The sequence below is a fragment of the Mustela erminea genome, chromosome 17, assembly GCF_009829155.1.
Source record: "Mustela erminea isolate mMusErm1 chromosome 17, mMusErm1.Pri, whole genome shotgun sequence".
Taxonomy (NCBI): Eukaryota; Metazoa; Chordata; class Mammalia; order Carnivora; family Mustelidae; genus Mustela; species Mustela erminea.
The window spans coordinates 12,376,759-12,392,220 of NC_045630.1; the positions used below are offsets into that span (position 1 = coordinate 12,376,759).

Consider the following 15,462-nt stretch of genomic DNA (forward strand, 5'->3'; position numbering starts at 1 on the left):
ATCCCCACCTCCCAGGCTGGCAACTCCATGGCAAGGCTGGTGGGTGACCACTGGAGACCTTATCTTGACAGGGACGATCCAAGAACCCTTATCCAGGTACGAAGAAAATCCCAGCGTAGAGGTATAAGGATGCTTAGGAGCGACCTATCTGCTGTACGTGGGTCCGAGGGGTCGATGCCTGGCTGGGCTGCTCCAGCCTGACAGTAGGCAGGTCTGGAGGCTGGAGGGATGAGGAACTGGGCAAGCACCCAGCCAGGGGTCCCTAGACGCCAGTCACAGGGATCAGTGTGTGTCTCTTATGCCCAGCTTTGAGGCACCCACCCGGATGAGCCACAAAATACAGATTCTACACATGCACAAAATGCGCTGTTTACATTTAAAACTGCTATGGCATGATATAAAAGAGGAGTGCTAAATTCATGCTAATAATTCACAATCTTTTCTTTACTTTAAACATTAAGTAACAAATAACACTGTAAGCAGAGAGACCTTATAAAAAGGACAAGGTTTTCATGTACTTTTAATGGTATTTATTTCCTGCTTTTTGTTTAAAGAGCCCTACATTTTTATTTTGCACTGGGCCCTGCAAATTACATTCAACATTTATATCAAAGTGGTCCTGTTCGACTTAATCTGTGGGTATTTCCTAAAGGCATAGATAGTATCTGTGCTTCGATAGTATCGTTTCGATAGTATCATTTGTCTTTATTGGAACAGCATTATCAACTGTGTAATAAATCAGCCATAAAATAGCCAATAAAGGAGCAGTTTCTTCCCACATATCATTAACCCCTCATAATTCGGTCTCATTTCATGAAGCTGGAAAGATTAGCGTTCCTAGGAGCCCATCACAAACTGTGCGGGGCATGGCCAGCCCTGCTGATTTGTATTAAGTTAGACATGTAAAAAAAGAATCCATCCAAGCGAAGTTTCCTGAAAGGGTGGGGTATGTTCCAGTAAATTTTAGCCTCCATCAGATTTCTCAAGAGTAGCACTATTGAAAGAAAGAAAGAGAGAGAGAGAGAGAGGAAGAAAGAAGGAAGGAAGGAGAAAGAAGGAATGGCTCTATTAATAGACGTTTTGTGGCGGGCGTGGTCCCACACATTGTAGAACATTGAGCAGTGCCCCGGCTTCTGCCCACTAGATCCAAGTAGGGCCCTCCCCACAACCATTACAGTTTCTGTCTCTAAGACTGCCGGATGTCCGCCGGGGGGGCCTAGTTCAGGATGACTGGCTTAGATGGATGAATGAGATGGGGAATAAAATAGCATCCCGGCTCTCATGAACATCAGACACATGTTCTCTCCGCCGCCTGCTGGGGCCCAGGAAGCACAGACACAGACACCCTCCACTGAGAGATCAACAAATGCATGAGACATGAATATAGGAAAACGAAAGCATTCTTTTATTTAGTGAGAAACAGGTGGTAAAGGACAGCCAGCTGAAACACTCTTAAATAGAATAAAAAGGAAGAATATAGACATCACAGTGATGAATTTCACAAAAGGGGACACATTTCCACTGCAGACCAGTGGGACACTTACAAGCGAGAGGTTCACAGTATTAGTGGCCGGTTTGTATCCAATTAGGTTTTGTAAGCTCAAGAACATGTAAAACCTTACAACGAGGCACGACAACTGTCAGAACACCACTCAGTCATTTAAAACTTCTCACTAAGTGCTACGCCTGGCTATTTCTTTTTCCTAACATTATTTCCCCCCAACCTTTAGAATGTCATATTTCATGTTCCAGTAGTAATCACACACAGGATTAAAAGCCCAACCCACCAAGAAAATGTCATTCTTTCTATAAAGAAAGAAAAATTAAAGGTGTGTACATTTTGTACAATTGTTGCAGAAGAACAACCAAAGTAATTCTAAAATATCTTGCTCACTATACAAAAAGGCATGGCTCATGGAACCGAGTATGTAAAGCTACAGCAGTTGAATATCAATCTTTAAAAGGTAGGCAAAGCTACATACTATACACAGCTCTGGGGCTCTCTCTGGGCTAGCGCATGCCCAGAATCTGTCTGCTTTTCAGCTGGTAATTTTTTTCAATATCTGACAAGGCTTGGGCGCGGAGCTGAGCAGCATGAAGCCTTTTCTTCAGGTCTTTGCACTTGGATTTGGAGGTGAGCAGACTCTCAGAATTCTCACTCCTCATGACGTTCTCTTTACTTTCGCCACTGAAATGAACTTTCTTCTTAATTATCGAGGAAGGAAGATCGAAAAGTTCTTTAGAAAGGAAAGAGAAAGGGTTTTAAGTTCAACTCCGCTGTACTCATCAGACTTCTCAAAAACATTTATTCTTTCCATTTACATTGGAAATCTGGGGACCTGTGTTATTTTCTCTGGGATAGGAGGTTGAGGGTGTGATGCTGGCACAAATCAATCCATTTTTTAGCCCACAGCATTGAAAAACTTGATCCTGGAATGTGCCAAGGAACAGAGTCTCTTAACAGCCAACTCTTCTTTCAAGGTTAAGGGCATTGGGGATTACAGGCCACAATGTAAAACCTCTGGAAATCGATGTGATTTATCTCTCTTCTTGAAAACAAGTGCTATTCTACTTAGAACACATAACTTTCACAAAAGTAAGGAAGCACGTTGGTTTTTTTGGTTGTTTGGGTTTTTTTTTGTTTTGTTTTGTTTTTACAGAGAACATGTATAGTTTTGCTTAAATATTCAAGAACACTTATTTCAAGGCAGCTTAATTGAGCAGAAACTTATTTCAAAAAGAACCTAGGCAAATTCAGCTTGGAAAAGGTAATTCAAGTTAATGGTGTAGTGAAAACTATGAATTGTGTTTTCTATATGAAGAAAAATGTACTTGAAGTGGCTACATTATTAGCTACTGACTGAACTATCTGGGGGTTGGGGACTCGCAGTTTTGAATTCCAGAAACTTTCTATTTTTCCTTTGTGTCCTTTTAAAGGAACTATGTTCAAATATTTACTGAGCTCACTGTATGGGCCATTGTGGAGCAAACAAAGGTCCCATTCTCGTAGGAGGAGGCAGACCATAAACAAGTAAACAAGCACACAGGGGGAATAGCTGAGGTGATGTGGGCGGGGCGGGGCACCGAGAAAGGGAGACAGAAGGGCTGGATGGTGTTTACAGGGATGAAGGGGACTTGTGAGCCGACCTGATGCGAGGAGGAGGTGAGGATCCATGTGGCTCTCTGAGGAGACACTCTAGGCCCAAGAAATGGAAAGGTTCTGGCGTCCAGCTGGTGTTGGGGGATGTGGGGGGGGTGGGGAGGGGCGCAGGGGAGGGGCAGGCTGCGGAGAGAAGCCCTGCCCTCCAGTTGTCCTGCCCATTCCGTACATCCTGCCTGTTCCAGCTGCAAAGCAAACTTGATGGCTTTCAGACCTTAACTCTACTGCTTCAAAGATGTCCACCTTTATTATAACAAATCTCTGTCTTCATAAACCATCAACTTGTAGATCTAACGAATAGGGTAGTTTTAGAAGAAATAAGTGTTTAGCAAAAGAATTCGTATTTCACTAAGTGAAAATGAGTTACCATTTCACTAAATAGACTAAGAGCATTTACAGAGATGCTGCTGCTCACTGGGATGTTGATATATTATACTTTCCTCTGATCGGAATTTTATAGCTTGAAGGCAGAGAGAGGATCTTTCTAACCGTCCTGAGTGCACAAGGGCACCCACTTGTCCCTGCTTTGTTTATGACTGATGTGCTCAGTGCTCTCAGTGCTCTCTACCATCAAGTAGCTCCTAGACTGGGGGGGGGGTGTCCTTGATTCCTACAGCTCATTTCAAGTGTTTGCCAAGACTTGCATTGAGGTAGGTAGTTAAAAAAATATATATATTTATATATTGAGAGAAATATACATATTTCTATATTTATATATACAATTTATATATTCATAATATTTTATTTATTTTTTTAAGATTTTATTTATTTATTTGACAGAGAGAAAGAGCACAAGTAACAGAGAGGTAGGCAGAGAGGAAGGAAGCAGGCTCCCTGCGGAGCAGAGAGCCCGATGTGGGGCTCGATCCCAGGACCCTGGGATCATGACCGGAGTTGAAGGCAGCCGCTTAACTGACTGAGCCACCCAGGCACCCCTTCATAATATTTTAAATATTATTTATATATTTATATATATTTGTAATTTATAATAAATTTATAATACATATTTTCAATTTATATATTATATATAAATATATATATAGTTATATATATTTATATTTCTATATCCTATATTGAAACACATCATCCTGCTCTAGCTCTTCCCAGACTTTGTCCAAAGACTCTCAGGGCAAGACAGAAATAAGCTCTTTCCCCAGAGGAGCAGACCCGGCAGGACCTTCAAGAATTCTGGACAACAGGTTTGATGCGTGAAACTTACCCGGATAAAAATGTCTCCTACCTCTACCACAGTGATCATAATTTCAGCCTACATTGTCTTTGTGGGTGGCATTAAGGGAAAAACTGGGATAAATATTCTAAAACTACTGAAATGGTAGGTAGTAATATTGAGAAAAAAGAAGGTATTTCAAAAGAGATGAAGCCCAAGTTTTAAATAATTCTTGTTTCATTCACTTCCATCACGTATCTCTATCATGTCATTATGACCATCAGATTAACTTAAGCAGTTTTTTTGGTCTGTTCCATACACAAAATGCTGTCACTCTCACTGAAGTAACCAGATTCTCTCTCAGTTTACTGCAGATGGAAGGGGTAGCCTTCTCCAGTGCTGCCCTCCAGGGTAGTAGAAAGCCATAAGAGAAATCTGCCTGTTTCACTGGAAAATTCACTCGATTTTTAAAACAAAAACACTCTATAAAAAATTTATGTCATAAAGAAATTTAGAGAAAAGAGGTTTAACACTGTGCTTTTCCTATCAACTTAAAGACTAGATTAAGGTGGAGGTAGGGTTTCTGTGGAGTGGAGAAGGCCCGTCAGAGCTGGTCCACGGGGGGGGTCTCACAGAGCGGAGCGAGGGCACAAGGCCTGACTGTCGCCAACGACGCCGAGGAATGGGAGAAACCCAAGCAGCGCATGGTGAAATCAACCAACCATTCTGACAATCACACGTTTCAACGTGAAGGGGTCTTTGCAAAGATCCAAAAGTGATGGCCCAGTCTACGGTCGGTTTATCACACCTGTTAAGCCATAACTTCTGTAAAGGAGGTGGCACGTGTGACCTGCTCACGCGGCGGGAGTTAAATGCTGGGATTTCTGCTTGAAAATGGGGGAGAAATGTAGAGTTTTGATAATATAGAGTTTGGGGTAGAAAGGTAGAGTTTTGATGATATACTCATTTTTTAAAATGCCCTAACTTTTAAAACCAAGTCTCAAAAACTGAACACGTAGTTTGACAAAGTAAATAAAACTGAAGACGAAATCATGATGACTCATCGCCTCAAGTCTGTGAACCCATGAAGTAAATCACTGCCATCACCAAATCATTTTTTTCCATCGAAATGCATATATTCAATTAAGTCCGTGTTAAAACGGGAGACTTGGTCAGTTAAAAGGGCTATCAAAGCCCCAGGGCGGCGACGCGGGTGCCCTTCCTGTGTCTGCGGGGGCCGCTCCTGCTGGCGGAGCCGATTCTCATACCTGGACCGCTCGCCAGACGCAGGAACTTCTGCTCCTTCAGCAGACTGTAGTTCTTCAGCAGACTCTCTGCCCGCGCCAGCTTGTCCTCTGCCAGTCTCTCCCGAACACAGAGCTCCCGTTCCTTCTCTTTAAAAAGGCAAGGGAGCGAGAGCCATGTTAGCCGGAGGCGGCAGGCAGAAGGCCGCTCACACCCGGTCACCGCCCCGCCTCACGTCTCCTCACAGCCAGCGCGCCTCAGGGGCACCGTGGAAGTTTTCTGACCAGAAACCCCGTCAGCCTGCTGTGCTGGGTTCTGATCCAGCACCTCAGCGTGTGCGGTGCTGCCGCAGGCTTTCGCAGAAGGACCGGTTTGGGCACAGATACGAAGTTGGCCTCCGCCTTTGGTCAGGTTGTCCGAGAGGAAGTCATTTTGGGAAAATAAGCAACTAAAATCATCTCTGCTCTCCACTGAGAATGGGCAACGGCCCACTTTCCGGGCATTACCTGACCTCACGGGACAAACCCTCCTTCTCCTTCTGGGAGAAGAAAAAAACAAAACCCACAACTAATGAGGAGGTACTTCTTTAGATCAGTGACATTTTTTAATCCACGGCCCAGAATTCAGGAAGTTCGGATTTCAGTTGCTGTAGAAACTACAGAACGCTGGGGAAATTTTAATAAAGATTTGTTTGTTTGACAAATTCTACTGACAGAAGCCTCAGGCAAAGGTTTCTGAGTAAGCACAGGTTATACTTCCACAGAAAGCATATCTCACGGCACGCGATGGCCGTCGTCAGCAGGTAAAAACTGAGATGACTGTGTTGGATGCTAAGTTCATTTGAACAGAAATGTGTCTAGAGTTGGCACCGGCCACGCAGCTGCAGAAGCCAAGTCAGCTGAGCCACGAGGGTGGCCTGACGGGAAAAAGCTGATGTGAGGCCCCCAGGCTGCTGCTACCCCACACCGTACTGAGGGGAGTAGACAGACTTTCAACGTCAAATACTCACTAGCACCTGATCAGTTAATCCCCCTCAGGGAGTCTGAGGGCCTCAAACACCGTGTGCTCGGCTCAGTTACCTGAACACATCAAGGCCCTCCGCGTGCCAGAATTTTACATCCAACTGTGCTGGCTCAGACAGATCAGAAAGTGGAAGTGATGGCTTTTATTACGGAAGCAGCAAATGCACAAACGCTCCTTTATAATGGGAAAAAATGTAGGGTATAAAGATGTGGAGGAAGGGAAAGTGTGATGGCCCCTGCGGTAGGGTGGTCAGGGTCACAGCGACCGCCAGTCGGAGCGACCGAGCTCAGAGAAAGGCTCAGCATGCAGGTGCCGGCACTCCTCATGTACTGTCTCACGAGACATGGTTCGGGTTCTCAGGTATTTACAGGAATGTTCTAGAACATACGCGTGTCAAATACTCCATTCAAGCAGATCGAACAGACCAGGGAACCCCGCGGAGCTCTCCCGAGCTTGGCCCCGTGCGGACTTACGCTCCAGCCTCTCCTCTCGGGCTTGGAGGGCCCGCTCGCGCTCCTGCAGCTGAAGCTCCTTCAGTCTGAGCTCTCCCAAGACCGGGCTGGAGTCCTGGCGCTTCTCTGGCTCTAATCGGCGCCCTCTTCTCTCGAGATTTCTTCTTTGCTCTTCTGCAACCAGGTCTGCTATCAGAGGATTCTCAAGAATTTCTTCAACAGAAGGTCGGTGGTAATCCTGGGGCGGGGGGGAAATGTCCAGTGCTACAGTCGAGATTTTATGACACGATACTCATCCTAAAAGAGCAGGTACATGGAAAACTGCAAACATTTCCGAGACGAAAAGAAAGACTCCTTCATGGATGAGTCTTAACACCTGGACAGATGGAGTTCACTGGGGACTTTATTAACCCATGCAGTTCTGGGTCCACAAAGTAATGCAGATGTGAGCTTACCTTTGTTCCCACTTAGCCTTTCTAACCAAAGTTCAGTCCCTGAGCTGGTGCTTGGTGCATGTCCAGATCCGCTCTAGGGCACATCCTGCCTTGCATCCCCAATACTGCTTTAAGTGAGATCCTCTCTCCCTGAACTTCGCTCTCCCTGAACTTCAGTGCTGTTAGGTGGTCATCATCCTGCTTTGTAATTCCACAGCATTGAAATCCACTCTTACATCAGCCTGACCCTAGGACACCTCCCTTCGCATCCCATGGCCAGATTTTTTCCACCAAATCTCTTTATTTCTCCTTGACTCTTTCTAGCCAGGCTTCCCCTGCCCCACCTCTGATCTCTGATCTCTGATCTGGAGAGAGGGGCCGGGTAATGAAGTCTTCATTTGTGGCCCCTTCCCTCGCCACCTGCCACAGTGAGGTAGACAAGGGAACTGAGGATTTGGAGCTTTTCTGCAGTCTTGCTTTGCTACCAACCATCTGCTAGTAGGGCAGAGACAGAGGGAGGAGACAAAAGAGAACACAGAAGGTAGGCCAGCCAGGAGGCACAATTTGCCAAATTTACATGTTTTCACTTGGGTTAAGAGAATAGATTTAGCTAAAGAAATACAGCTAATGCCGCTTCAGTCTCAGTGCTCCGAGAGAGAAAATATGCTACTCCACAATGTAATCGAGAGACAGACAATATAATCTTATGGTCTTTACCTTCAAATTTAACATCCTCGTAATAATGTCATTCAATTCATCAGAGTAACGATAGGGAATTCGCCTGAATTTGCCTTCTCTAATCTTGCCAGCTAGTTCTTTCTGGTTGAAAGCTGTAAATGGAGGCCTGGGGGGAAAATGTTTTTAATGTAAAAATGAAAATACGGAATAGGAACCAAATCGAGAGCACAGTTTTAGCTCGTTTGTGTTTATGTTTCTTCTGGGACTGTCTTCCACAGCTAAATTGCCCAACCTTGGCATTAGACATTTAGGGTGATAGAGTATTTGTTGAGGGGCCTGTCTTGTGCATCCGATGACTATGTTTTGCAACATCGCCGGCCTCTATTCATGAGATGCCAGTAGCTATTCCTAGCTATGACATCCAAATAGGTCTCTGGACATTGTCATATGTCCCCGGGACGGCAAAATTGTTTCCCGCTCCCTAGCTGAGAACCACTGCTCTACAGAATAGTTTAGAAGGAAAAAAAGAAAAAGAATGGGAGCTCTTTCTTGTTCTCCAGTTCCCCAGACCTCTCCCCTAGATTTGTTTTATTTCTTCCATAGGCCAGACCTATGTGTTTTCCCCTTGAGCTAAGCATCAGTCTGGCAAGGGACACATCAGGTCAGGTTAAAAGTGTGAACGAGCCTCAGGGATCACACTATTAATTTGTATATAATTTTTAACCAGCCCATCTATCTTTTTTTTAAAAATTATTCTATTTTTTTATTAACATATAATGTAATATTTGTTTCAGGAGTACAAGTTCTGTGCTGTCCATCTACCTTAATTTTAACCCAAGGTATGAGTCTTTTGGACTGGAATACACATGGATGCTCAAAAAGCTGAATGCAGTGAAAGGTGACAAGCCTCTGTGACTATGAACTTCACACCAGAAATCTGTCTTCATCATACTTACATTAACGCACACAATTCATACAGCAAACAACCTAGCGACCAGATATCCGATTTCTCATTGTAGGACATGCGACTCATTTGTTCCTAAAGGGGAAGGAGAGGGTAAAACTGTAGGAGGTAAAAATTTGTTTTAAAACTTACAAAATGACCTGAGATAAAAATGGAATCTCTAAGTTTGATTATATTGACTTGGAGCAAAAAAAAAAAAAAAAAAGGAAAAGATTTTATATTATAAATATTTTATATCTGTAACAAAAATATTAAATAAAAAGACCCATTCAGTTTATGTCTGAACCTGTATCATAATAAAAAGAGATGGTACTTTGCATTTTATCTTCAAATGTATAATGGAAAAAAGATAATGATCTTATCCTAATATAATAGGATAATAGGATAAGATATATATAGGATCTTATCCTATATAATTCATTCACTTATTTTTCATTCACAAATGTTATTGTGTTATGATAGACCAAGGGCTGATAATTCAAACTTCTACCCTGAAGGCATTCATAATCTAGAAACTCATTTTAAAAGAACCAGAGAAAATTTCAGAATAACCAATACATATATCTGGCCATTTAAATGACAGAAGTATAAATGGCTAATTGAATTATCCATTTATGTATTTTCCCTTCAGTCCACAGTATAAATAACAGTATCAACTAATATTATCATTTTCTAGTTTAATCATTTGCCTGTCTCCCACACATAAAGTAATAGTCTACCATAGTTCTTCTCAACACAGGGCACAGAATCAAGTACCAAAACCTTCGAGAAGCGTCTTGGTGTTTTAAACTCCCAGCAGGTGAATCTGATACCACCTCCTGACAATCAATGCCTTATGGAGGGCTGAACTGATCTAATTATAAGGGCAGGAGGGAAAAGGAACAAAAGAATCACAAGGTTTCAAGTTTTCTAAGAACCGCTTCTAGATGATTTTCTTTTATGTTAAAGCCTTTCTATTTGGAATCTGATCCACTGAGAAAATGACAGGGTTCTGGCAATGTCTAATCGTAGTCAAAAACAAAATTGTTAATTTACAAAGTTTTATGCTATAGTCAACTTGGTGAAAATAACTCAAAAAGATCTGGAAAATCATGGAAATGTTTGTGAACTGTTAAAAAAAAGAAAAAGAAGAAGAAGAAATCCCCATCCTGATCTGCTCAGATTTCATATACAACACATTGGTGATAGCATTTGACTGCTTCAAGCTTTTCAAGAGCCATCAGGTAATATCTACAGAGTCATAAACAGTTCATATCCTTTGACCTTTCAATTTCATTGAGAGCCACATGCCAAGGAAATAACCAAAAAGGAAGAAAGAACAATTCACAAAAAGGTATGCAGGGCAGAGCTCTTTAGAAGGATAAGGAATTTTGGAAACAAAATATCCAGCAACAGAGGGTGGGTGAGACTAGGTGAGTGGGCAGCAGCTCCTGCCCAAAAAGGCATTAAAAAAAGCACAAGTACAAGAAGTGAACACTGTAAAAACATGTATCTGAACTGAGCCCTGAATCTGCATGCCCAAGAACCATCTAGAGAGTATGTTAAAAGGCAGAGTCCAAAGTGAAAAGTGGAAGGGGTTGGGGGAAGGAAGCAGAATCAAAGTCCAGTGCAAGAACTGGATTTGGGTTTGGGGGCCAGGACTCTATACATTTTAAACAAACCCTCCAAATAAGTCCAAGCTGGTGTACAGGACCCAAGGCATTTTAGGAAATGTTGCTCTTGAGGCCAGAGACAAAACCCATTTCATCTTCGTAATCCCAGCACTTGGCACATAGCAGTCATTCAATAAAAGCTTCTCTTTAGGGGCGCCTGGGTGGCTCTGTCAGGTAAGCATCTGACTCTTGGTTTCAGCTCAGGTCATGATCTCAGGGTCCTGGGACTGAACCCCGAGTTGAGGTCTATACTCAGCTGGGAACATGCTTGAGATTCTCTCCCTCTCTCTCTGCCCTTCCCTCCACTCAGGCGCTCACATGCTCTCAAATAAATAAATAAATCTTAAAAAAAAAAAAAAGCTTCACTTTAATTGCTCATCAGAAGAATTTAACAGTCTGATGATCCATTTGCAAAAATGTAAATTTTCTTCCTGTAAAATGAACAACATGATTATTCCTTGGCTATTGTGTATTACTAAGCAAAGAAATAAACAAAACTTCAATTTCCCTGCATTTGAATGCTTAGCATTAGGATGTTTAAAAAGTATCTAAATTCTGAAGTACTTACAGGAGACATATAATAGGGTGTGCCAACAAATGTTTTTGCAAAACTCGTATCATGGTTTAAAATTCTAGCTAGCCCAAAGTCGCCAAGCTTAACGTTTTGCTTGCCATCCAAGAAAACGTTGGCTGGTTTCAGATCCCGATGCAGCACGGTATGACCACCATCGCTCCGTCTGTGGCATTCTTTTAGGGCCAGAGTCAACTGAGTCATCACCCGAAGAACAAACTCTTCATCTAAGTATTGTCTGAAACCAAAGCAGTTATACAGCTTTGTGTTACTATATATATATGTATATATGTATATATACATATATATATATACATACACACACATATATATGTATGTATATATACATATTCTACACACATGTATTATATTAATATATTATTAATTATTAATATCTTATTGATATACATTAGTATATTATATTATATATATGGATACTATATATATATAAAGATTAACTTAGCACATATATATATATATAACTTTTGAACAAAACCGTTAAAAAGATGGGATTATGTGAAGTATCTAGTTTTCGAACTGTACAAATTGGGAAATAAACTTTTATTATACGAGATAGGGATGTTCATTCACCAGGGATTTTCTAAAGTACTGTGGACCCACCAAACAAACAAATATAAGAACAGTCTTTTACATTACTAAGTACTCCATCCCCAGTCCTACAACAGGATGCTTAACAGAAATGAAACTTGGCCCATTCTCAGCTTAAGTATAAAAAGATTAATTTACCTTTCCTTTGTTCCCTTTGTAATTACACTGGCCAGGTCCCCTCCTTCACAATATTCCATTACAATGTACAGTGTTGTGTTGGTTCGGTCAATAATTCGATCATAGTAACGGACGATGTTTGGATGTTTCAGTTCGCGGAGTAAATTCACTTCAGAAACAAGCATCTGTTTCTCAGCTTCTGTCATGGAGCCATAGTCAAGTTCTTTCCAAACTAATATCTGAAGTAAGAATTTCCAAGGTATGAGTGAACTCTTTATTCTCAGAGACAAAGAATGAGCATTCTAAAATTTAAAATTTTTTGAAGTCACTTCTCTATTAAATAGCTCACACGATCATTATCATCTAATTTATTTATTTCAATGAACTTTAGAGCCCCTGCGTTTATTTCCGTAACTTTACCCTAAATTTCAACCAATAAATTGTGCAGCGGGAGAGAGCGGGATGAGGCACTTTAGGCCTCCCCCAACCCCTTACCCTAAGTTGCTTTGGGGCAGGTTGGCGGAAGGTACTTTGGTCAAAGCTGGAGCAGGGGCAAAGTCCATCATTCCAACCAAACTTTTCCAGAGTGAGAGACCTTAGTAAAGATCTCTCCATCAGCAGTTCCTTCTCCATTGTTTCCTCCTGTATAAGATCTACCTACACACACTGGGAAATTAAGAATCCAAAAATCCGAAGAATGGTTATTTTAAATGAGTTCTGACTGCAAGACAAAATCTCCAGGTTCTGCTGATCCTGCCTCTTTCCCATGTCCAAGAGGATACTCTACTCTGAAAGAGCTCAAGACTCAGCTACCTGTCACTAATGGGAGGCCCTTAGCAAGTCAAGGCGGGAAAAAGGAAGAAAGGGGAAGAGAAAGGGAAGAAAACAAAAACAGAGATCTTAACAGATGCAGTCTCCCAGCCCTTGCGCGACCCAGGGCAGACACAGACCTGGAAGAGATAAGCTCTTCCCGGCAACCCGCCGTGGAGACCCACAGCCCCAGGCCTCCCGCTCTTCCGCCATCCCAGGGGCCGAGGGCGCTCGCCGCAGGCGGGCGAAACCGCTGCAGGGGCGGAGACACGGAGGTGGCCCGCGCTCACCTTGCCGTCGCTCTTCCTCCGGATCTTCTGGCAGCGGCCATAGGAGCCCGTGCCGATGGTGTACAACACCTCGTAGTCCTCCGCCCGAGTGGGCATGGCCGGGCCCTCCGCAGACCTCCTGCAGGTCGTTCTGCCGGCTCGGAGGGGTCTCCGAGCCACAATACCTACCTGGCCGCACCAGTCTCCAGCCCGGTTTAACCGACGCGGGCCCTGGCCTGGCAGCCTATTGGCCCGCGGTGAGCTGGCTTCGCCTCTCTGATTGGTTAAAAGAACACAACATCCTAGGCATCCTGGGAAAGGCGCATCGCTAGGCAACCGCGTCGGCGTCGCTGTCGGCGTCTGCTCCCCTTCAGCCCCGCGCCAGCTTCGGGAGAAAGGGGCGGAGCTAAGCCAAAAAGAGGCAGGGATAGAAAGCGGGTGTAGGCGGATCTCCGCAAGTCTGTCCCTCCCGCTGAGGTCGCCAAGGTAATCGAAGTCCGGGGACCTCTCCTTGGACTTCTTTGCACACTGCCACCACCTGCCACCTTCTGACCTTTGCACTCTGACCCCTTACACTAAGCACTCTCTTCTGCACACGCCCTCCTCCTGGGTTCCTGAACCCCGAGCCTGGGCGGGGTCACACTGCAGACTGGGAGCTCAGTGCTGAGATGCAGAGTACAGAAGCTCTGCTGAAGATAGGTGAACGGTTCAGACTGTGGTCGGGGACTGTGCCAAGCACTTTACACGTGTTGTCTCGTTTATTCCTCAGCACAGACCTATAATGCGGGAATTAGTGTTCTTTCCCATGAGGAAATGGAAGCACAGAAAGGTTAGATTATTTGTTTTAGGTCCAACAGCCAGGAAGAGAAGAAATCGATTTGAAAACAGTAGATGCTCATAGAAATGATTTAAAGCTTACGCACGACTTTAGGGTGTAGTCATCATAGAGAGACTGTATTTTTGAACACTAAATTTAGAGTCCTGTTTCACATGCACAGGATGTATGCAAAACCTCAGTGTAGAATATGGAAGTCCTTGATATTTTGGAATATGTGGGAAAATATGGTGGCTCTAGGACAGAAACAGGTTTACCTTTAAGACTCCTACAAAAAATTTTTATTAGAAAAGACTACTACATAGGTTATTTGGGGTGCCAAACACATAATTAATTGACAATATGTCATAAGCTATAGCTTCTTCCCGGTGCCTCGCTCACCTAGGCAGATCAAAGAGTCCTGTTTTTACCTGGATGGGGGGCCAGGCCTCGAAGGAGAAATAGTCCATTACCAGAAGACTAATAATTTGACAGTGCATAAGTAGGTCAATTTTCTTTAAATATCTGTTCAACATGGAGTTGAAAGGAACTTGATTTTCTATTAATAAGAATTACAAACCAGTTTCTGTTTAAAATAAAGAATTTCTTACATGCACTGAATACAGCATAATTGGAATTGCCAGCCAGAAGCATTATTAAAATAACATTCAAGGACACTGTCTTACCTCAAGGGAATAGGACCAATTTAGGTTTCAAAAGTTATGTAAAGAGCCACAAGTGTCTGAGCTAATTGAAACTGTATTTTTTATTTTAGTACTTCTTAAAGATTGACGTGCATGGGGCTCTTTGACTGGTCTGCCCCAAATCCAGCCCTGCACCTTCTCTCTGGCCACTCTTCTGCTCTCAGGCTTTGCTCCAGTTCTCCAAACCTGGCACACTTTCTCAGCTCCTACTACCACCATCACCTTTGTACCTGTTTTTCCGCTTGCCTGGAATACTGTCCACCCAACTCCCTTAACCACTCATTCACCCCCCAAGTCTGTCTAGAGGATACAACTTGTCTTTTGATACTCAATACCAACTTACTTTCCTATACCCTAGGAAACCCTTCTAGCTTGCTAAAACAAGCTATTTTTTTCCATTTACAGTGTTCACAGACCCCCTTGTACATAAATCAATATTTCCCTTGTTATTTATTATTATTTGTTTACATGGGTCTGGCAGTAGCTTAGCTCCAAGCTCCTGGCAGCCATTATAAGTTCTGTAAAAGGGGGCATGCAATTAATTTTTGTTAAATGAAAGTATGAGAGAGTAGTTTATTAATAATCATGCAAGGATCTGGAGTGAGCCCTGAAGTACACATGTTTCAAATGTCCCAGCCCCGTGGCAGAAAATATCAGGGGATGGCCATCCCAGGAGTATGGAGAGTGGCATCTAGACACATACGTTCATTCAACAAATATTTATTGAGCACTTACTATGTGCCAGGTGTGATGATAGGCGTTGATACGCTAGGTGTTCATTAGAGAAGAGAC

At 43.1% G+C, this 15,462-nt stretch overlaps 1 protein-coding gene across 1 annotated transcript; it reads right to left on the bottom strand.

Moving 5' to 3' along the window:
* Positions 1–1,385: 1,385 nt before the first annotated feature.
* NEK2 (NIMA related kinase 2) lies at positions 1,386–15,462 on the bottom strand. The gene is made up of 8 exons (XM_032318626.1): positions 13,174–15,462; positions 12,095–12,312; positions 11,345–11,585; positions 9,117–9,199; positions 8,200–8,326; positions 7,070–7,286; positions 5,597–5,722; positions 1,386–2,237 (listed from the first exon to the last, which is right to left on the bottom strand). The coding sequence occupies exons 1-8, from the start codon at positions 13,267–13,269 to the stop codon at positions 2,011–2,013; spliced, it is 1,335 nt and encodes a 444-aa protein (XP_032174517.1). The 5' UTR covers positions 13,270–15,462; the 3' UTR covers positions 1,386–2,010.